The sequence below is a fragment of the Vitis vinifera genome, chromosome 12 (genome assembly GCF_030704535.1).
Source record: "Vitis vinifera cultivar Pinot Noir 40024 chromosome 12, ASM3070453v1".
Lineage (NCBI taxonomy): Eukaryota > Viridiplantae > Streptophyta > Magnoliopsida > Vitales > Vitaceae > Vitis > Vitis vinifera.
The window spans coordinates 6,655,569-6,679,430 of record NC_081816.1 but is presented as its reverse complement, the minus strand read 5'-3'; the positions used below and the strand labels follow the sequence as shown (position 1 = coordinate 6,679,430).

The 23,862-nt window shown below is 36.5% G+C and overlaps 2 protein-coding genes and 2 pseudogenes across 6 annotated transcripts; all 4 read right to left on the bottom strand.

Annotated features, from left to right (window-relative positions):
• Window positions 1-4,877: 4,877 nt before the first annotated feature.
• On the bottom strand, window positions 4,878-7,010 carry LOC109121488 (xanthohumol 4-O-methyltransferase-like; annotated as a pseudogene).
• Window positions 7,011-10,210: 3,200 nt separating this feature from the next.
• LOC100261942 (xanthohumol 4-O-methyltransferase-like) lies at window positions 10,211-13,415 on the bottom strand (annotated as a pseudogene).
• Window positions 13,416-14,304: 889 nt separating this feature from the next.
• On the bottom strand, window positions 14,305-15,674 carry LOC100256875 (xanthohumol 4-O-methyltransferase). Its single transcript, XM_002277440.5, has 2 exons — window positions 14,751-15,674; window positions 14,305-14,673 (listed from the first exon to the last, which is right to left on the bottom strand). Exons 1-2 carry the CDS (start codon window positions 15,552-15,554, stop codon window positions 14,374-14,376), a joined length of 1,104 nt encoding a protein of 367 aa, XP_002277476.1. The 5' UTR covers window positions 15,555-15,674; the 3' UTR covers window positions 14,305-14,373.
• A 1,664-nt stretch (window positions 15,675-17,338) lies between these two features.
• LOC100267122 (uncharacterized) lies at window positions 17,339-23,551 on the bottom strand. Of its 5 annotated transcripts, none has more exons than XM_010658963.3 (10): window positions 23,296-23,551; window positions 21,382-21,484; window positions 20,071-20,180; window positions 19,734-19,841; window positions 19,176-19,291; window positions 18,752-18,806; window positions 18,466-18,586; window positions 18,034-18,081; window positions 17,845-17,939; window positions 17,339-17,753 (listed from the first exon to the last, which is right to left on the bottom strand). In XM_010658963.3, exons 3-10 carry the CDS (start codon window positions 20,170-20,172, stop codon window positions 17,652-17,654), a joined length of 747 nt encoding a protein of 248 aa, XP_010657265.1. In that variant the 5' UTR covers window positions 20,173-20,180; window positions 21,382-21,484; window positions 23,296-23,551; the 3' UTR covers window positions 17,339-17,651. The 5 variants fall into 5 exon arrangements, with proteins under 5 accessions (XP_010657265.1, XP_059597299.1, XP_010657263.1 ...); XM_059741316.1 differs by lacking the exon at window positions 23,296-23,551 and adding an exon at window positions 23,071-23,244; XM_010658961.3 differs by lacking the exon at window positions 23,296-23,551 and adding an exon at window positions 22,548-22,957.
• Between the last annotated feature and the right edge of the window lie 311 nt (window positions 23,552-23,862).

The window sequence follows — 23,862 nt, the reverse complement described above, 5'->3', positions numbered from 1 at the left end:
ATGAAAGCCTCATTGCACCACCAGAAGTGGAACAATACTGAGACAATACAAGAAAATGGGAAGCGTTTACAAGATAAACCTCCTAAGAACCATGAGAATAATTGTTATAGATGTGGTATGAAGGGGCATTGGTCGCGTACCTGTCGTACGCCCAAACATTTGGTCGACCTTTACCAAGCATCAATAAAAGCTAAAGGAAAAGAGATAGAGATGAACTTTACCGATGGTGATGGATTGGACCTAACCTACTATGACATTGATTTCTTTGGAGGTCCCAATGAAAAAACAGACCATTTGATAAATGATGAAAAAATTAGCATTGATTGATGTTACTCTATATATAAAATAATATATTATTATGTCTTATATTTACATCTTATTTACTTTGTTATTTACATTATGCCTTGTTTTTTTTGTTATATCTGAAATCCATGTGTTATTTGGTCTCAAGATGAATGAGGATGATGTATGTCTCGCAGACTGTGCGACCACGCACACAATTCTTCGAGATAAAAGATATTTCCTCGAATTGACATTAATAAAAGCTAATGTAAGTACCATATCTGGTACTACAAACTTAGTTGAAGGCTCTGGAAGAGCAAACATAACATTGCCAAATGGAACTAGATTCCATATAAATGATGCGTTATATTCTAGCAAATCCAGAAGAAATTTGCTCAGTTTTAAAGATATCCGCAGAAATGGATATCATATTGAAACTATGAATGAAGATAATGTAGAATATCTTTATATTACTTCCATTATATCTGGCCAGAAGCTTATAATGGAAAAACTCCCGGCTTTTTCCTCTGGGTTGTATCATACAACTATAAAGCCTATTGAATCATATGTTGTCGTGAACCAGAAGTTCAACGACCCAAAAGTTTTTGTCCTTTGGCATGACAGGCTAGGTCACCCAGGGTCTTCAATGATGCGTCGAATAATCGAACACTCACATGGGCATCCACTAAAGAACCAGAAGATTCTTTCGCCCAATGAATACTCATGTGCTGCCCGCTCACAAGGTAAATTGATAATCAGACCATCTTTTACTAAAGTCATATCTGAGTCACCAATCTTTTTAGAAAGAATACATGGGGACATATGTGGGCCTATCCATCCACCATGTGGACCATTCCGTTATTTTATGATCTTAATAGATGCTTCTACTAGGTGGTCACATGTTTGTCTCCTTTCTACACGTAACGTAGCCTTTGCTAGACTCCTTGCACAAATAATCAGATTACGAGCACAATTTCCAGATTATCCAATTAAGACAATATGTCTTGATAATGCTGGCGAATTTACTTCTCAAACATTCATTGACTATTGCATGTCAGTAGGGATAAATATTGAGCATCCTGTTGCTCATACCCATACCCAGAATGGTTTAGCAGAATCCTTCATCAAACGTCTCCAATTAATAGCTCGACCATTACTAATGAAAACCAAATTACCTACTTCCGCCTGGGGACATGCTATTATGCATGCTGCAGCTTTAGTCCGTATTTGACCTACAACTTACCATGAATACTCCCCTTCACAACTTGTGCTTGGAAAACAACCGAATATCTCTCACTTACGAATCTTTGGTTGTGCAGTATATGTACCAATTGCACCTACACAACGCACTAAAATGGGTCCCCAACGAAGACTTGGGGTTTATGTAGGTTTTGATTCTCCATCTATCATAAGATATCTTGAACCTTTGACAGGCGATGTTTTTACAGCCCGCTTTGCGGATTGTCATTTTAATGAGAGTGTTTTCCCATCATTAGGGAGAGAAAAGTCGATTCCTGAAGAACGACGAGAAATTAGTTGGAAGACATCTACTATGACCCATCTTGATCCTCGTACAAATCAATGTGAACTAGAAGTTCAAAGGATCATTCATTTGCAAAATCTTGCAAATCAATTACCAGATGCATTCATTGATACAAAGAAAGTGACAAAGTCACATATCCCGGCTGCAAATACTCCAGCACGGATTGATGTCCCTGTAGGACAGTTAACAAATGAATCTAAAATACGCCTGAAGCGTGGTAGACCTGTCGGCTCAAAGGATGTAACTCCCCGGAAGAGGAGAACCCAAGAAAAACTTGGCACTCTAGAAGAGGCCATCAAAATGACTGATCAATTTAAAATTGATAAATCTATAGCCCTAGAAGAGGCACAAATAATGCAGAAAGCCCCTGAAGAGGTACATATTGAACAAGAAGCCCTCGAAGAGGCACATATTGAACAAGAAACCCCTGAAGATCCACATATTGAACAAGAAGCCCCTGAAGAGGCACAGGTACCTGAAAATTGTGAGATCTCAGTAAGTTATGTACAAAAGGGAGAAAAATGGGATCGAAATAATATTGTTGTTAACAATATTTTTGCTTTCCAAGTGGCCTCTGATATCATAAGAAATGATGAAGATCCCGAACCACGAAATGTGGAAGAATGTCGACATAGAAATGATTGGCCAAAATGGAAAGAAGCTATACAGGCAGAATTAAACTCATTAACAAAACGAGAAGTTTTTGGACCTGTAGTCCAAACACCTGAAGATGTAAAGCCTGTTGGGTACAAATGGGTATTTGTACGAAAGCGCAATGAGAATAATGAGATCATAAGATATAAAGCGCGATTAGTAGCACAAGGTTTCTCGCAGAGACCTGGTATTGACTACGAGGAAACATATTCTCCCGTCATGGACGCAATCACATTTCGTTTCTTAATTAGTTTGGCAGTCTCAGAAGGACTGGATATGCGTCTCATGGATGTTATTACAGCATATTTATACGGGTCCATGGATAATGATATATACATGAAAATCCCCGAAGGATTTAAATTGCCTGATGCAAATAATACAAAGCCTCGTAGCATGTACTCAATCAAGTTACAACGATCCTTGTATGGATTAAAGCAATCTGGACGCATGTGGTACAATCGCCTTAGCGAATACTTGCTAAAAGAAGGGTATGTGAATAACCCTATATGCCCATGCATTTTCATTAAGAAATCAGAAACCGGATTTGCAATTATTGCAGTGTATGTTGATGACTTAAATCTTGTTGGAACTCCTGAAGAGCTCACAAGAACAACAAATTACTTGAAAAAGGAATTTGAGATGAAAGATCTTGGAAAAACAAAATTTTGTCTCGGCCTGCAGATCGAGCATTTTCCAAATGGAGTTTTAGTACATCAATCAACATACATTAAGAAAGTTTTGAAGCGTTTTTATATGGATAAAGCGCATCCTTTAAGTTCTCCAATGGTTGTCTGATCACTTGATGTGAAAAAGGACCCATTTCGTCCTTGCGAAAAGGATGAAGAGTTACTTGGTCCTGAAGTACCATATCTTAGTGCTATTGGTGCACTTATGTATCTTGCCAATTGTACACGTCCAGACATTGCTTTTTCTGTCAATTTATTGGCAAGATACAGTTCCACTCCAACTCGAAGACATTGGAATGGTATCAAACATATATTGCGTTATCTTCGCGGAACTACTGATATGGGTTTATTTTACTCAAGGGAATCAAAGCAACAATTGCTTGGATATGCAGATGTAGGATATCTTTCAGATCCACATAAAGGCAGGTCACAAACAGGGTATGTGTTTAATTATAATGGTACTGCTATTTCATGGAGATCTATCAAACAAACAATGGTAGCCACATCATCAAATCATTCAGAAATACTGGCAATTCATGAAGCAAGTCGTGAATGTATATGGCTAAGATCTATGATCCAACATATTCGGGAATCATGTGGACTCTCCTCTATCAAAAGTGACCCAACAACATTATTTGAAGATAATGCTGCATGCATTGCACAAATAACAGGGGGTTATATTAAAGGAGATAGAACTAAACACATTTCACCAAAATTCTTTTATACACATGAACTCCAGAAGAGTGGTGAAATTGATGTGCAACAAATACGCTCAAGTGATAATCTAGCAGATTTATTCACAAAATCATTGCCAACCTCAACATTCAAGAAGTTAATACACAGGATTGGAATGCGTCAACTCAAGGATATCGACATGAGGGGGAGTATGATTGTAAAAGGGTGTTAGTGTACTGTACTCTTTTTTTCCTTCGTCCAGGTTTTGTCCTACTGGGTTTTACTGGTAAGGTTTTTAACGAGGCAGTCCTAATATACCAAGAAAAGAATATTGTACTCTTTTTCCTTCGCTAGGTTTTTCCTATAGGGTTTTTTACTAGCAAGGTTTTAATGAGGCATATTCTTTTAATATGGTGGTCATCCAAGGGGGAGTGTTGTAAATTAAGGGAAATGAATGACCACATTGATGGTCATTATGAACTCCATTTACTCATCTTTAAGATGAGTAATGGGAGTTCATAATGTGAAGCCTATAAAAGGCTTCTTACCCCTCCCATGTAATAGCATCCCGAGAAAGAAAGAAAGTTCTTCCTCTCATTCTCTCTCTCTCTCTCTCTTTCACTTTCTCAATTCTCTTATTTGATTCCTTCTTCCATATTATATATCAAAGAAAGATATATTTTATCTTTACTACTTTGATTTGCATTATACTTGTCCTTGTTTTACAACAAGTACGATATAAATATATTATACTTATAATACAAATATAACAATATATTAAAATATAATTTAATTTATTTTTATTAAATTTTTTCATGTGCTATGTTAAAATACATTATTGATTGAGTATACCTATCATCATGTGGGGTGCCACATTATTGAAAATCTCAAAGTTATTCATTGTACTCAAAAAATTCTTGAGACAATGTAATTATCAGATGCAACACACCCTATTCAATAATTCTCCTTAATAAAAATCAACGAGGAGGAGAAGAAAAACGGATACAGTGGACATTACATGATTAACATGAGATGATTTACTCTGGATATGCCTCGATTACCATCTGCAAGGTTGCAATCTTTAAGATTCTGTAACGAGGAAACCCTCGTTCCTCCAATGATTTCTTCCACTCAACCTCGGTTCTCTCTTTCCCGTTGGAGCTATGCGCTATCATCACTAAATCGAACACCAACGTTGCTTCATCAAATGGGTCATCGCCGTCTTCTTGTATCACTCCATCAACGATAACAGTTTTCCCTGTTTTCTCCGGCATTGCTTTTCGACAATTTTTTTAAGATCTTGACGCAATCTTCGTCGTTCCTATCGTGCAATATCCACTGTCCATATGATAAACCAAACACATAAATCCTATTTGACTGAAAATTATTAGATTAGAAGCTTTAATTTTATGTATCTTCATGAAGATTGCATCAGCCTTAGGGATGGACTTGAACATGTCACCCCCAACGTGGGACACTCCTTCGCACGCCGGCGCTAAGGCCACCACATGTGGGAGGTCGAAGTCAATGCCCTTGAGATGTGGATACGCCTTCACCAGCTCCGCCACCGCCCCTCCGGTTACACCTCCGAGGTCCACCAGCGTTCAAATGCAGTCGAACCCATCTTTATACACTGCTACCACCGCCTCGATGGCGATCTTAGCCGTACACGCCATACCAGCATTGAACAGCTTGTTGAATTCGGGATTTTCCGAGGCGAAGTCCCAAATCTGGCGGATGATAAAAATTATAAATAAATAGTTTGCAGAAGAATGGAACGGTTGGAGTTCAAAATATATTCTAACATTATAAACGTTTTTATACATGCCTTGATATTAATATTGTGCAATAAAGAATATAAATATAAAATTTTTACAAAGTTTTAATTTTTTTAAAATAAATGAATTTTTATCTAATTAATTTGGTTCATAGTGTTTAATAAAAAAAATGACATATTTAACTAACAAAGATTATTAAGTATATGAATTATTTATTTAGGTCTATGATCTACAAAAATAATTAAATGATCTAAACAAATTAATAGAAATGATAAAATAATTATAAATGAGACAAACTTATAAAAGGTGTATGAGAATATTAAATATAGAATGATATAATCAAGCTAGTGATTAAGAGTGAGGTCTAGTGATGAGTTATATGTATGTTTGGGAGCATTGTAAAGGAGGTCGTCACGTCGATGCTGCTTGGAGTTTAATCATTGAAGACTTATATATATAACACATAACTAGATTTAGGATATTTGTGTGATTAGTGTGTTTGTTTTTTTGCTTAGTTTGATAAGTTTATCAGATGCAGTCCCACTATCCACAGTGCACTTTAGATTGTCGCTTAGTGTTGAGGGTTGTGGGATACACTAATTGGTAGGACAACCTTCACCATTATGAAACCTTATGGGATGTGAGGTAGTGCATGTGTGGAGTTGATGACTACCTTGCATGAAAGCATCTTGTCTTTTTAGAGGTTTGTGGGAGGTTGTGTACCGTCAGAGGGTACAATCTCTTTTACTAAGAACCTTTTTCAACCTACCTTTTCAAAACCTTCTTGACTTTATAGGTTAAGCTTTAGATCCTTGATTAGGATTCCTTCCTGCATGTGGGTACATATGTGAGCCTTCTGTGTCACTTTAGTTATGGCATGGATCCAACATTTTCTCTGTTTGGTCACCTTTGTGGTGTGCTCATAGATCAATGGGAGTTTGAGTTTCATTTGGACCACTCTTCTGCATTGTGTTGGCTTTATCTTTTTCATCCAGTCCAACATTATTCTTCTCTTTATGCTTCATTCACTCAATTTCTTATCCAATTCTTCCATACTTTGTAGGAGTTTGTCCTTTACTTCATTTTAGGTATGTTTTCTTAGATTCAAGTTAGAGATAGATTAATCCGAGTTACCATACAGTCAGAGATCGATGGATTCTTAGCCAATTATAATTGATTAGTTTACTATTGTCATGACTTTGATTAAAAAGGCTCCAACTAGTTTGAGTTAGAGGATAGATGGACAACAAGGTAGATAGATACTATATGATGATGTGCCATTTGATTTAGTACCTTCACCACCAGCTCCACATAGTCAGTTATGCCATAGGATTCAATTTTCACTATGCATGATTAATAAGATGTTATTCAACTTACTGTAGCACCTGGCATCGCTTTTGAAGATCCTCCTGCTTGCATGAATAAACTTGAGTGAAGGATGAGGCAGATGAGAGTTTCTGAGGATACTATTTCTTGTGATGATCCTGATGAAGTGTTGGTTCCCAACTTGTAGGGAAAAATTTAGGATGTTGGACATTGAGAGGTACGCTGGTATTGGTTGCTTGCACATTCATCTTCGCCCATATAGTATGGTGATGAGAGCACATAGCTTAGATGAGACTCAAATGATTACGTTAATCCTAATGTTGTTGAGTGGTGCAACATCGCATTGATATGTATCTTTCGAGTCTTCTTGTTGTAGGACTTAGGAGGATCTGACCTAGGAGTTCTTGAGACACTATTCTTTTAATATTATCCTTGATGTATCTAGGAGAAAGCTTGAGTCTCCAAGACAAAGGCCTAATGGGTTAGTTGCTTCTTTTATTTCTCTAAAGGGAGAAGGTTGTTAAGGTAGTAGATCGACCCATGGAGAGAAATCAAATACACATGATTGTGAGGACTCTATAGCCCAAGTCGCCCATCATCTGATGGGGTCCCTTTCACAGACTTTGCATTGTTTGTTCTAGCATTTTTTTTAATGTGGATGAGGGTATTGCTAGAGGCTTATGGTCCAACTTGTTAATTTTTATCATAGGTTATTTGGAGTACAGAGATCAAAGGATGTTGATACTATTTCTATGTAGAGTCAAAGGTTCTTCAAACTTCGCCAACCAACCTTGCAGACTACCAGGACATATTCTCCTTACCCTCAACGTCAATATAGACAATCAATCTCACCTTGACCTTTTGATCAAACATACCCGCACCTTGCCCTACCATAGTTGTACTATGTTGCTCAGTTTACAAAGTGGCCTCTTACCTTGTATCCCGGAGTTAGGCCTTTACGAACTCATACTTCTTTAACTCCGAGGATATCATGATGCTTCTTTTAATTGGGGATGTTGTTGAGCCAGACTCTTCAAAAGCTCATGGAGATTAGGTTGTTACATATGTGAATATAAAATTGCAACAAACTAATATGAACAAATTAAATATTTACAATTTTTTTTAAAAAAAAAGAATGAAAACAAATAAAAGACTCAATTATCAAAACAAACCGATAAATGTACTAAAAAAATATTGATAGTATCAAACAACAATGAAACCAAAGAGATAGAACGAAGAGAAATATATAACTAAATACAAGCCTACAAAAAGATGGACTTGAATGCTCTTTGTACCTCAATGACGTCTCCAAATAATAATACCAAACAAAACACTTTCTCACCAAAAATGATATAGCAACTAAAAAATACCAAAAACTAGAAAAAAAAAATCCTAAGAGAGAAAATCCTAGAGAAGATGAGTTTCCTTTCTCTCACCTCTATCTAGGGTTTTGTGCCCTTAAATATCCTTCCAGAGCATTTCTTCTCCTATGAAATCTGGCTCTCCATGTGGTGCACATCCATAGCTTCCAATCTAGAAGCCCTAGGAAGAGGGATGATGGTTGTGAGAAATAATGGTAAATGACATGAGATGATGCAATGGTCATGACATTGCTTTCATGCTTGCCTTGGGGATGAGAGGAAAGTATGTGGTTGGTGATGAGGGGCCACAAAAGGTGGGGTGGCTACTACATTACCAGTAATATAGGTGTGAGAAGAACAAGGAAAAAAGTTGTGATGTTGAAAGGAAAAAATGTGCGATGGTGAAAGAAATGGCAATAGTGAGGTCATGGTGATGAAGTAGGTTGTGACATTGAAATGAATTAAAAAAAAAAAAAAAAAAACAGAGGCCAATGGGAAAAAATGGAGATAAGAGAGATAAGGGGTGCAAAGAAAGTGGGGTCTTAGGTTTGTTAGTTGATAGGGGAGAGAGAAAGAGAGAGAGAGAGAGATGTGGGTTAATAAGTGGGTATGTTGTAGGGACCTTATCTCAAGAGTCTTGCACTTACAAGTATCTACACCTGTCTTCACTTCCACGAGGCAACACTTATGTGCTTTTCAATGAACTTCTCAATAATTTGAGAAGATCCGATCAACCATTACTAACAATTTTGATCAAAGTGAAGGCTTTGAGAGGGTTGGGAATGCATGCGTAAAGAATAATGACAATGATACTCTTAAGGCGTATGTCAAAGTCACAAGCATTAGATGTTTTTATACTTGTAAAAATTCTAATGGGTCAAGTGGAGGATAATAATTAAAATTGGAACCAAAAAAATATAATTGCACAAATTTTATTACGACTGCACTCAAGAGGCCATTGAGTGCCTTGAGTGCTTGAACGCTCTTGAATAGCACTGCTACTTGTAAAATTCTACTTTTTGGCCCAAAATCAAATATGTTGTGCATTCAAGCCTAGGAAACAACTATGCATGCAATGAACATGCCAAATAATACTCATTTGAATAGTTTTATGTATGAATTGATGATGATCCCAAGTCTTCAACGTCAATGTAAAACTCAAAAAGTGTGTATAATAGAATTCAAGAATATTTGAAATAAAATTCAAAACCTATACTAATTAATTTAGCTCACTAATAATTGTCTCTCATTAAAGTTAAAAAGAATTTACCAAATATTTAGAGTTTATTTTATTAATTTTGATATTAATAAAAATGAATATTTAATTCCTATTTTTAATTTTAAATCAATAATTTCAAAATGAAAAAAAATAAAAAATAAAAGGAATCTTTCATTCTCACTTTTTTATTTCTAAACATGCCTTTAAAATTTAAATAAACTAATGGGATTGACATTTAGAAAATGATTTAAAATTATTGGTAGAATAGGACAAAATTACTTTTAAAAACATAGCTATAGTCATGGTCATTGGTAAAATGTGTGTGGCAATGGGCAAAATAGAAAAAAAAAAATATGGTTTCAAATAGAACAATGTCATCAAAAGAAGTAGATTTAGCTTAGTTATTAAGCATTTTTTTTTCCATTACCTTAATGAGAATTTAGTTTTTCGGGAAGGAACTCCTCCCCCCTCTGGGCATATGCTGGCTGCGCCAACTACAATAATCTAATAAATATTTTCAAATTTGTATGAATAAGTACAAAACAACTTCGACCACGACACTCCAAATAATAAAAATTAACAAGTACTAGACATTACACGAGTTAGCATGAGATGATCTACTCTGGATAAGCCTCAATGGTCATCCGCAAGGTTGAAGTCTTTAAGATTCTGTAACGAAGAAACCTTCATTCCTCCAATAATTTCTTCCACTCAACCTCGGTTCTGTGCGCTATCATCACTAAATCAAACACCAACCTTGTTTCATCACCTTCTGGTCGGATTACTGTATCAATAATAATGATTTTCCCAATTTACTTCGGGATTGCTTTTCGACAATTTTTTAGATCTTGATGCAATCTTCGTCATTCCAATCGTGCAATATCCACTATACATATTAAAAATATATATGTAATAAATCAAACACATAAACCCTACTTGACTGAAAATGAAAATTAGTGGATAGTAAACTTTAATTTTGTATACCTTCATGAAGATTGCATCGGCGTTAGGGATGGACTCGAACATGTCACCCTTGACGTGGGACACTCCTTCGTACGTTGGCGCTGAGGCGAGCACATATGGGAGGTCGAAGTTAATGGCCTTGTGTGGACCCCGTATTTTGCTCCACGTACGTTCCCACTCGACAACGAGACTTTATTTTTATTTATTTGTGAAAAATTGAGTTTTAGAAAAAGACTTGGAGTTGTCACTTATTTTTATATTATTTTTTTAAAGAAAAACAAAATAAGAAAGAAAACCTTAAGTGTGACTCCTTATTTGGAAAAGACAATCCGTGAAAAACCAAAGTTGAGTCCGGGAGTCAGGTTACCTACTGGAAAGGTACAATGATGAGCCGTAGCACCCCTTTAAGCTCTATAATAAGGTCTCTACTAAATAAGGTGAGGTAAGTGTAGCAATTGATAAGAAAATCAACGGATACCAATGAAATGATCAAATAATAAACCAAATCGAGCATGAGAACAAATAAATAAATGAAGTAGGAGTGAGAACGTACCTTAATAGCAAATAAGAACGTGCTATCATGGAAATAAGGTTAGCTTATAATGATAAAATTAGCACATCCATGTCAAAGATTAGACAATATTCATTAAGTATAACAATTGACAATGAGAAGAGAAAACTCATATGTAGGGCCCCCATCAAAGCCCAATTTACTTATTATGAATTAATTTCCATAAATTTCATTATTTGGAATTATGAAAATTTATTCATTTTTTTATAAAACGTGAAAACCAAAATTTATTTGAAAATCAAAGAAAATTTGAGAAAGTGCATGCCAAAAGGAAAATGACAACAAATTTTTTAAAATTGGAAATTTTGGTGACCTAAAACCCTACGGAAGGAAGAAAAATTAATGATTTAAAAATTATTTGAAAATCGGAGTGAAATTGAAATTATTTGAGAAAAAATGGAGTTTTGAAAATTATTTAAAAATTCGAGTGTGAAAATTTATTTTTAACATCAAATAATGAAAAAAATAAGAGGATGACATGTGGCCATTGGGATTGCATGCCAAGAGTGGCCATGCATAGCCATACACACATGGCATTTTCTTGATTAATTCTCTGCTACATGACCACCATATATACAACCACCTTTAGCTTGTTTCTTCATTGGAGTTTCAGCACAATTCAACCATGAAAATACCCAAAAAAACTTCACTTGGATTTCTGTCATTCGATCACCCTATATGCAGGCACCTTTAGCTTGTTTCTTCACTAGAGTTTTAGCACAATTCAACCATTCGATCACTCTATATGCAACCACCTTCAATTCGTTTCTTCATTACAGTTTTAGTACAATTCAACCATGCAAATACCCACAAAACCTCACTTGGATTTCAGTCATTCGATCACCCTATATGCAATCTCCTTCAGCTCGTTTCTTCACTAGAGTTCAACACAATTCAGTCATGCAAATACCCATAAAACTTTACTTGGATTTCAGCCATTTGATCACCCTATATGCAGCCACCTTCAGCTTGTTTCTTTACTAGAGTTTCAGCACAATTCAGTCATACAAATATCCACAAAACTTCACTTGGATTTCAGCCATTCGATCACCCTATATGTAGCCACCTTCAGCTCGTTTCTTCACTAGAGTTTCAACACAATTCAGCCATGCAAATACCCACAAAACTTCACTTGGATTTTAGTCATTGGATCACCCTATATGCAGTCACCTTCAACTCATTTCTTTACTAAAGTTTCAGCACAATTCAGCCAAGAAAATACCCACAAAACTTCACTTGGAACTAGCCATGAAGACCTCAACCCCACCATCAGCAAGAAACAGAGAGGCATAAATAAATAAAAAATGTAAAAACAGAGCATGAACTTCACTCTATGTCATGGATCCTCAAAGAGAAAGGAACAGGTGGGATTTAAAGAAAATAAAAGCATGATTTTTATGTATCTAGTTCAGGGAGAGAGCAAGACATCAGACATTTACAAGAGAAAACAAACATACAAAAAACCAAGCCAAAAACAGAGCATGCATGTAGGGAGTTAAGTCCGACAAAGTAGATAGAAATGTAACTGGAAATGGAAATAAAATACTGCAAAAATCAGAGGCAAGAAGTTTGTAGTGTCTTTACCTGGAATGCTCACTCATAAACCCCATAGTTGTCTTGCTTCCAGCTCCTCCTTCTTTTACTCTGTTATTATTCACTGGTACTCACTCTATTTTCCTCGTTTTCGTTTTCCCCAACTCTCACTCAAACCCTTGAATGTTAGAAAGCTCACCAACCCTCCACAGCTTTCTTCTTCTTCTCGCTCTCCTCAAAAACCTTTATCCCCCTTTCCTCACCGGTGCCCCTCTGTTTTTAGCTTCCAGTCCAAGCCTCTACCCACTATGCTTAGCTCATCATCCTCTGAAACTCCACTATTCTAGTCATCTCTCTCTCTAGCTACTCCGTTGTTCCCCGTTCAGCAAAAAAGTCTCTTTCAACCACCACCATGGCAAGGTGGTCATGTCCTTGCCACATGTCTCAGCAGCTTGTTCCCTCTGAAAGTCGTCTTCCACTCCCAAATAAAATGCCCAGCTCCTTCCGGGTAGTCAAAGAGGGGTCTACACCGTGATACGAGGATACGCCTTCACTAGCTCCACTACCGCCTTTCTTGTGCCACCTCCGATGCCTACCAGCGTTCCAATGCAGCCAAACCCATCTTTATATGCTGCCACTACCGCCTTCATGGCAATCTTAGTCGTACACGCCATACCATCATTGAAGAGATTGTTGAATACGAAATTTTCCGATGCGAAGTCCCAAATCTGGCGGTCGTGAGCCTTCTCGAAGGCTATGACACCTTCTTCGACGCAGGTCCCAAAGCAGTGCCAGGAAGCCATGAGAGAGGGATGGTTTTCCATGAGCTCAACATCGTGGAGGAGCCATTTGGAGTAGGGGGTGAGGCAACACTTACGTGCTCCTTAATGAACTTCTCAACAATTCGAGGAATACTTCAACCATCAAAAACGATTTTGATTAAAGTGAAAGTTTAGTGAGCGTTTGAGAGCATTGGGAATGTGTAGAAAATAATGACAATGATACTCTAGGGCATGTGTCAAAATTACAATTATAAAACATATTTATACTTGTAAAAATTCTAACGACTCAAATTGAGACGCTCTTGAGGACCTTAAGCACTTAAATGCTCTTGGATAGCATTGCTCAAAAATCAAATCCGTTTTGCAATCATACACCATGAATGCAATTATTCGCTAAACACACCCATTCATATTTACTTAAATATCCTTATGATCTCATGTCTTCAAGACCATTGTAAAACCCATAAAATTTGTTAACCTATACTAACTCATCTAACTCACTAACAATTTTCTCTTGTTAAATTCAAAAAGAATTTAACAAACGTTTAGAGTTATTTTATCAATTTAGATTTTAGTCAAAATGAATATTTGATTCATATTTTTATTTTTAAATAAAAATAAAAGGAATTTTTCATTTTCATTTTTTATTTCTAAACAAGCATGTAAAATTTAAATTAACTAATGGATTCGACATTGAGAAAATGATAGAGGTGAAACTACGTGTGCTTTTACAAGCATCCGACATCTTGTGACATAGCACTAGTCATGGTGGGGCTCACGTGCATGTAGCCAACAGACATTCTACTCGATTTTGAAAAAAAAAAAAAAAAAAAAGCATTTTAAAATATGACAATATAAAAAATATTTGCCACTTACAACTACTTTTAAAAAACAAACTTCATTTTTTTTTTTTTTTTTCAATTTCATGGGATTGGTGGCACAACAATCGAAATGATAACAATTAACAAACATAAAATGACAAACACGATGTAGATTACATCTACACTGGATAAGCCTCGATTATCATCTGCAAAGTTGGAATCTTTAAGATTCTGTAACGAGGAAACCCTCCTTCCTCCAATAATTTCTTCCATTCAACCTCGGTTCTCTCTTGCCCGTGAGAGGTATGCGCCATCATCACTAAATCCAACACCAGCCTTGTTTCATCAAATGGCTCATAGCCATCTTCTCGGATCACTCCATCAACGATGATAACTTTCCCAGTTTTCTCCGGTATTGCTTTCCGACAGTTTTTTAAGATCTTGACGCAGTCTTCGTCATTCCAATCGTGCAATATCCACTGTTCATATTTAAAAATGTAGATGTTATAAATCAAGCCCAAAAACCCCATTTGACTGAAAATTAATAGCTTTTTACCTTCATGAAGATTGCATCAGCGTCAGGGATGGACTCGAACATGTCACCCCCGACGTGGGACACTCCTTCGTACGCCGGCGCTGTGGCGACCACATGTGGGAGGTCGAAGTTAATGCCCTTGATATGCGGATACGCCTTCACCACCTCCGCCACCGCCCCTCCGGTGCCACCTCCCACGTCCACCAGAGTTCCAATGGAGCCGAACCCATCTTTATATGCTGCTATCACCGCCTTGATGGAGATCTTAGCCGTACACGCCATACCGTCATTGAAGAGCTTGTTGAATTCGGGTTTTTCCGATGCTAAGTCCCAAATCTGGTGGCCGTGAGCCTTCTCGAAGGCTATGCCACCTTCTTTGACGCACGTCCCGAAGCAGTGCCAGGGAGCCATGAGAGAGGGGTGGTTCTCCATGAGCACCATCGGCGCGAGGCTCAGCTCGGCGTCGTGGAGGAGCCATTTGGAGGAGGGGGTGAGGCCGTAGAGAGTTTCTCCGCCATCTGACTGAGGAGGAGGAGCGGCGGTGAAGATCTTGGCGCGGACCAGGAATCTCATGATGCGGGCGAGGCAGGTGATATCCGGAGACGGTGAATCGATACAGGTGGCGATTTGGGACAAGGTGATTGGGCGGGCGTGAGAGTGTATGATATCGGCTATGCGGAGCTCCACAGCACATTTCAGCGCCATGGAATCTGCAAAGGCGAACATGTGACGCCATATATTTGCTTGGCCTTGTAGCATGAGCTCTGTTTCATCGGCCTCAGACGAGACCTTCAAAACGTCGCCGTTTTCACTTGTGCCCACCATTTTCTGCTTCTCTCTTATGGAGCCTGTCTGCTATAGTTCTAAACCTCTATATTTATAATGGAACCAATCTCTTTTTTTTCTTCAACTTGGACTTTGCCACGCAGACGGTGAATTTTAAATCTCCCCGGTCAAAAATGGGAAATGTGAGGTATTCCTTTAACAATAATTTAATAATTTAATTAAATATTAAAATTAGTAATTATTTTGTTATTTATATTTAAATGGCTACCTACGCTATAATTTAGTCCAATTAAAAAAATTAAATAATAAATATATAATAAAAAATTATTAATTCTTAAAAACAACTTATTACGTGTGTCTTTACTCTTTAGGTTCAATTAAATACATTGAAATGGTGGAAGTTTTCTACTCTTCCATGATTAATTATTTTGTTTAATGTAAAGAATAGTGTAATTTTTTTTAATTTAATGAATTGTGAATAATTTTTTATTTTTTAAATATTTAATTAAAGCCAAAAGTCAAAACTAACATTTATAAAAAATAATTTTAAAATTACAACAAATAGCTAATTTTTGTTATTAAAAAAACCATATGGGTCCAAAGGTGATAGAAAGACAAAAACTTCCCATTGGTAAGCATCTTAGATTTATATTTTAATGGAGGATGCTTTATTTCAATACATTTAATAAATATTTTCTATCTTTATCTTCTGGATTTTCCAAATGATTCCCAATGACCAAACAATAATAATTCATCTCCTTCCCATTTTTAATAAATTTTCCCTCACGACTCCTGAGATTGCAAAGACATCATCGACAAAATTGTGAATATTGTATCCAAAATTTTTTGGTATGGCAGAAGAAAGGCATATCATATTTCCCAAGACGTATTAATAAAATTTCTTCTCAGCTTGTGCCACGTGATGATGATGTCGCGTACTTTCCAAAATTATTTTTGAAAATTTATAGTAATTCAATTGTTTTTTTCTTTGGACGGTATCAGAGTTGTAAATATGATAAATGGTATTTTTGTAATTATTTGAATAAATACGGATAAAAATAATATCATAATAAAATACATTTTGGCTTTTATGATACGGTATAAATACGCGTAGTTTTGTAAAGCCAAAAAACCAAGCATTCATGGGTTGTCTCATAGACTGAGTAAGGCAATAGAGGGAACTCATCTAGAACTTCACCCTTGGCTGTTCTTTGGTCATTATCTCTAAGGTTTCTTTATTGGGAGGAGATTCCTACCCTTTAGATGGGCACCTCTTACCTATCATTTGGTAAAATAGTAGGGCTGGTCTTCCCATGAGCCTCCTCATTTTCTCATATTTATATTACTAATTACCTTATCATTTTTTTTAGGGTTGGTTGCATCATCATTTGAGAGGAATCAGACAATGACATTGTGGTTGAAATTAATTGGGGAGTTAATGAATCATTATCTCAATTAAAGTCATTTGAAAACTTCCAAATAGGTGATGTATGAGGTTCTAAAATATTTGAAAATGTTTAAAAGAAATGATAATTAAGTATTTTGCGATGATAAAGGGCTCTCGTGGCTTTAAAACATGTCTGGAATGTTCAAATCAACAAAATTTGATTGGGTTGAGGCGTCGGAGAAAGGGCTCTTATCGTTTTAAAACATGTCTGAAAGGTTCAAACCAACAGAATTTGATTGGGTTGAGGCGTCGGAGAACCGGCATCTTAATTTGTGTCCTACCCAATATTTTGTTTGATTTTGTGAGACATTCAGCTCAAATTCAGAACTTCCAAACTTTTTTTGGATGGTGAAGTGAAATGGACCTGAGAAAATGATTGGGAGGAATTTAATCTATCATTTTGATAGCTCAACTCAACTACCGTCCATCAACAATTCTACAAGGTTCATCATCAAATCCAGCCTCAATGCTATTTGCCTTGAACAAGACTCCATTCTAGTATACAAATTTCAGCTAAAAAACAACTAAACAAAAATGGGCATATGCCATTCAAAGCCCTGAACCAGATACTCTCTCCTGTTCATGATCCAGCTCTCTACAAATCCCTCTATGTTGGTTGGGAAGTCCCTCATTCACTGCAACAATGTTGAACAAGGTTATGGATTTATGAAGATGAGCTGAAAGCCAAGCTACTGGTACAACAGGTTGTAAGCTGGTAGATCTTGTATCCGGTGTACGTCTTCTAAAGACAGCTCTCTCTCCAATTGTGTTCTTGTTACTTGTAGGACCTCCTGTAGGACTCCAAACCAGAAAGAGTCATTGGAAAGGATACAGTATCATAAGACTAATCAAGAATTTTGAGTTGGGAGAGCAAGAGAGTACATTGAATTCCATGTAGGAAGCATGCATGGCAAGCCATTGAGCATCCATCATCTCGAAAGCTATACAGTATAGGACATCAAAAGCTTCTTCATCCTCTGCATTTTTTTTTACATGTGAATCATGGTGAGTAAAAATAACTTGGAGTCAACATTTGGAACAGAAACCTGAATGGAGTGACACTTCCTTTACCTCCCAGTAACTTGACAAAATTGATTCCAGGAAGACATTTTGGCTTTGCTGCAAAGGAGATAACAAGAAAGACTTTAGAAACACAAACATTTCATTTTTCATACTGAAGATGTTATAGGAAAAACCACACGTATATTTAAACTAAATGCAGTTTCTGTTTTGGCTCCCATTATCACTGAAAGTATCAGGAAATGTTTGAACTCTAGCTGAGAATAACTCCCAATGAAGCAACAGGGGATTTGGTCACCCAAAATATGGAATTTTTTTGGATTTGGTCCCAAAGTTTTTGAATGAGCGAGTTTACTATATGATAAAGTAACAGAAAAGGTATTACATAATGGGAAAATTTTCATGTGGTAACAGAAATATCCCTAGGTTTTTAGCTGAGCAACCATGCATGACATCACTTAAGATTAGTGCTTGATCACGGACCTGAACATAAATCCAACATCTGAATTAACATAAATGATACATTAATGCCAGCAACAGCAAACGGGTATTCCCAGGTTGCTCGATCCCCATCTTGCTTGAAGAGTAACCTATGAAAAGAAGCCTTCATTTTGAATTTTTATACAATTAGTATAAATCATGCAAATTCAGACATTAGGGGAATTAAGAGAAACACAAGCAATGCAGAAAGGCTAGGAAGAACAAGACAAAGAAACTAGAAGCACAAGTGACTCCTTCTTGGAGCCCAACAACAGAATAGAAGGCATACCGGATAAGTCCTTGCGAAAAACAGCAAATTCTCGAGTGAAACAAAACCACAACCCCTAAGGAGAATACAAGTTCAAAATGAGATGGTGTTCTTCAAATATTGAGCTATTATAATAATCTTTCTTATATGATTGAGCCATATTAATACAAGAGATTATAAAATATCCAACAACATCATATCGTGGATCCAAAAATGATCCCTAAAAGGGACTCTGTTTACATCACAACACATTCCCTTCAAGTTGTTTCTTCTTCCACTCAAAAGGATGGATCTAGGTAAAGAGTAACAAGACCTTCAATCCAATCCATTTCCCATTTTCTATCAGTTTCTATAACCTTTTGTACTCCCCAAAGTCTATTTATTGGTCAGAGATGGAAAAGTTCCAGGCTATAATGTTAAACAAAAGCCAGGACCATAACATTACCTGAAGTCAGTTGATGGATTAGGACCTTGCCACCCCATATCTTTCCATTGCTCAGAAATCAGGCCTCTAAGAACAATATTGGGAAAGGCAGCATGCCACAATGCCCTCAGAGCTTCCTGTAGATAGTACAGAACAATACAACCAACTTATATGTATAGCCTTAAACATTTGATAAACAACTTGTATGCAAAACATAAGCAGAATGTTAAGATCATGCCCCCGTATTGAAGAAAATCATATTCAGAAAAATATATAAAAATTAACAATTTATGACCCATTGATGACTGCTGCTAAAATATAACACTAGAAATGAGGCAAATGATTTTCTGTTTATATTTCGATTTTGAGAATAGCCCGCATAGGTTGGAATTGAGTGATCCTTCTACTAGTTAGAGTATACTAAAACTATGCTAACCCAGGAGGAAAGATAACATTCATGATGAATGGTGAAGGAGTGAAATGAACTTGCAGCTTATTTTTATCAAACTGAACCCTGAACTAAAACTGGATGCAGAAGAATAAAGAGAAGCAAGAATTGTATGGTATGAAGGAGCATACTTGATGATCAGTGCGAGTCTCATCAAAGGGTACTTGTAGCCGATCTTGAAGCCTTTGGAGTCGTTGTTCCTGCAAAGAAGTTAACAACCTATGGTAAGTTCCATTAGGCTGAGAATGGAAAATAAAAGTGTCAGTTGGGCATATCACTTAAAAAACTCTCCTAACTGCAAAATGTGAACCTAAACTTGCACTACTGTCAACAAAATCCCAAAAATTTGTTTAGATGCAATGACTTCAAACAAAAACCTTTTTGAGTGCAGAAGACAGACTGGTTGATATGTGAGAAAATAAAAGGACTTTTGAGACATCAATTGAACACTTAAGCTTTGCCATTTACCTGAAGAGGACTCAAAGGATAATCAAGATATTTGTCGTTTCCACTTCGTTTATTGCCATAACGGTTAAAAAATCCTATCACCCATGATCGTGATCCAACCATAGCATTAGCTACAACCACCAAACTCTGATCAGTAAAATAAGAGAGTTTATATGGAATGGAACAATTCAGAAATTAATAACAACATAACATAATGATGGGTAGTTGCGAAAGAATGACGTTGGAGAACTTTTTGTGTCAAATCAATTAAGACACCCCCAATGATTCTATAATTTGTTTCAAATTCTCCATACTGAGATAGAGGACAGAAATGCCAGCAGAAGCAGAAAGCATTTTTACTCGTTTCTTGCAATAATGTTCCAGAAAATATGATGGCAGGCAGAACATTCTTATCGATAAACAAGCAACCAAAAGAACCACAAACAACCATTTGAATAATATGGATAACTGAGCATTGTGTGTTTAGAAGCTAGAATTTGAATTATCTCTTATGCCCTGGAACTAACCAAACCCATTAACATTGAAAAGTTGAAATTCTTAATTTAGTCACTATATTACACATAAAGATGCCTTTATCAATGCCACACTTATTTGGCTATTAAAAATGGAAAATACTGTAACTATAAAATAGCCAAAAATATTACATAATAGTTACTGGCCAAGGTTCTTATTTCTTCTCAGTCTTATGGAAGTTTACAGTAAGAGGCCTGTTCTTTAGTAATATATCAACTCAAAACTACCAACGAATACAACCAACCAATAAAGCTAGTCACATTATACAATTCTCTTGGAAACTAATGTCACCGTGAAGTGCAAATGAATAGCTTATTTAACATCTTTTGAATATTAACATTGTTTTGCAGTTCATTATGAATATTCCTATCATTTTAATATATTTTTATTCTACACATACTGGTGTTAAAATAGACATACACATGGCAATGAATTTGTATGAAAAACATAAGATTTGCAAATAAGAAGTTTAGCAAAACTTTTTCCTGCACAAATGGAATTCGATTACTTAGAAAATTGTATTTCTTAGTAGTCAATAGAATAGCTTCCAACAACGATTATGAGTTATCATGAGATCTGCTTTACTGAATAAAGAAGTCATGCACTGGGATTGATCACGACACACTATGCTTTTTAAATCAACAATACTAATCCAAACATGGCATCAAATAGAAATTAGACAGCAATAGAACTTCACTGATGAACAAAAGGAGTCAATAAACACTTCCATGTTTTTGAAAGGCGAAAGTAAAATGATAGCAGGAAGTCTTGCAAAGGGTATTGAGAAAATCTACTCACAAAAACATTGAGCTAACTGTGATATTACGTGAGTGGAATTATGCGACCATTCCAACTCATCATCATCCTTCTTTTGTCTCCAATAAACTTCATCCTCATCAACCTACATTTGAATTTGTAAAGTACCTTTTAGTACTAAGTAATTGCATAAGACACATTACTAGGCACAACTTGACAAACCATAAAAATCACAAAAATAATTCCTTTTTTCCCATCTTTAACAAAATCACTGGTTTAAAGATGAAACTATTTAAAGTAATGTTAAAAATTAGATGCCAATTCAATACACCTCTCCCACAGAAAAGCAAAAACTCAAACCAACTTTATCAGCTTCCCAAGAGAGAAAATGATGAATCAATGTGGTAGTACTAAGTCTTAAGTTTAGCATCATTGAAAATGTAGGTGTAATTTTGAATTGATTGCCCCCCATGAAAAAGAAGACAGAAATTTAATGAGTTCTAAACTTCTAATAGGTGCAGACTATTCAGAATCAGTTATACAACATGCACCCACACTTGACATGGGTGGAGGCAATGCACAAATCAGTGGGGAAATATGGAATATATGCAAAAAGTTGTCTTGGAGGCTTCAAAAACATCTATACACCAGACTTTTGATTCTATGCTAGTAGTTTCCCAATGTCCATGATGCAATACGAAAATTCATCTCATATATGAACTACAAGCCATATGAGAAAATTCCCAAGGTCATTTTGGCAGAAAACCATGCAATTTACCAATGGCAATGCCATTTTTTATCATCAAGACTAAGCCTATACCAATGGCAATGCCATTTTTTATCATCAAGACTAATCCTAGTGACAGGGTAAAAAGCTTTCTTTCTTAGCAGCAATACATTCATTTTGAACTAATGAGAAGTTTGAGAAAGCTCTAAAACATATGCCCACTAACAACTCATCATGCAAGGAGGACGTATGCTTGCTCTGCATTTGTAGGAATGCCACAATAAAAAATAAGCTCATATATGAACTACATTCTATATGAGGAAAAAAAAAACCCAAGAGCTATTTCATCCAGAAGACACATTGTGAGCTATTGGGTTTTGCTAGGATCCTCCAAATGAATGCCCTCCTAAAATTCCACATTGGTCTAAATTTCTCTTTGGAGATAGATAGAGACACAGAGAGAGAAAGGACAGGGGTTTACCCTGCGAAGAGAAGCGCAAGAAGGAATGCATTGTCGACGCCTTAATCTCATCAGGGTCCAAAATCAAACTAGAGATATTTCCTCCCTTTTTAACCGAAAGAAAAAGGGAAAGCAAAATGAAGAAATGGGAATCAAATAATTGCTCCAACTCATGCTTTGCTCCTAAAATTCAACCTCCCATCATTCCAATTTTCTCTCTCTACCGAAACTAGAGAGAGAATTGAAACAACAGAATAGACATAGAGCTGCCCAGAGGCTGAATTTTGGACCATGCATGAGAAGAGTGAGGGAAAAGATAGAAATTTTGTAAAGGCCATACATAACCACAAGGGGAAAAGTTTTGAGACCGCAATTAAAGGGTTCTTTTTTGAGTTTTTGCTGCATAGCTTTACACTGTAAGAAAGTTGGGTGCAATTCTTTAAGACAAAAATGATGAAAAGTAGGAAAAAGAAAGGCAGGTGGTGCCTGCTTTTCATGACAATTTTATGCAAAACAACACAAGACAAAAAGGGAATCACCCCACCTACACTCCCTTCCACAAAGAGGATGAAAAAGGGTGAATGACACATTGCTATATCCAGAGCCACCTCTTGCTTCTTCCAGGCCTATGGAAGCATCTGATTTTGGATAATGCCATTTGGGTGGTGCTTGAAACCAGCATAAAAGACAAAGAAAATCAAATAATGGTGTGGGGTGGTGGGGGCATGCAGAGATGCATAAACAAAACACAAAGAAAAAAAAAAGGCACCTGTTATGGCATCTGGGATGAGAAAAATTTTGTTGTTAAGATATGGGTGGGGCCTTCTTGGCTTGTGTAGAACCAGAGCTGGCAAAGAAGAAGATGATGAAGAAGATGCAGAAGAAGAATGGCATCTGAGCTTGGAATGGCTATGGTGCATTGTGGGGTTGGGGGTGGGGGAATGAGGAAACCATGACAGGCCTTGCATGTGCCTTCCAAAACCAGCCAATTTGCTGAAACCTCGCCTATTCCGGAGCACTCGGAGACCACCCTACAAAAAGCCCCTTATGCCTTTTGGCTCCTTTTCCAGTAATGTAACTGCTATGGGATTTTATATTTTATACCATTACTTTTGGGTCTTGGCCTACCTGGTGTCCATTTTCTTTGCCCAATCTAACCCTCATATGCTTGATTAAACTTAACAATATAACATTAAAGACAAAATTAGTGCTTGGGTTGGTGGCTTTGAGACCCAATTCAGACCAAATAGATCAATTTTCAGATTAATATCCCACTTGTTTAGGCAGGTTGGTAGGTTCTGATTAACAGTTACTGTCTTTGGGTTGCCGATGAGTG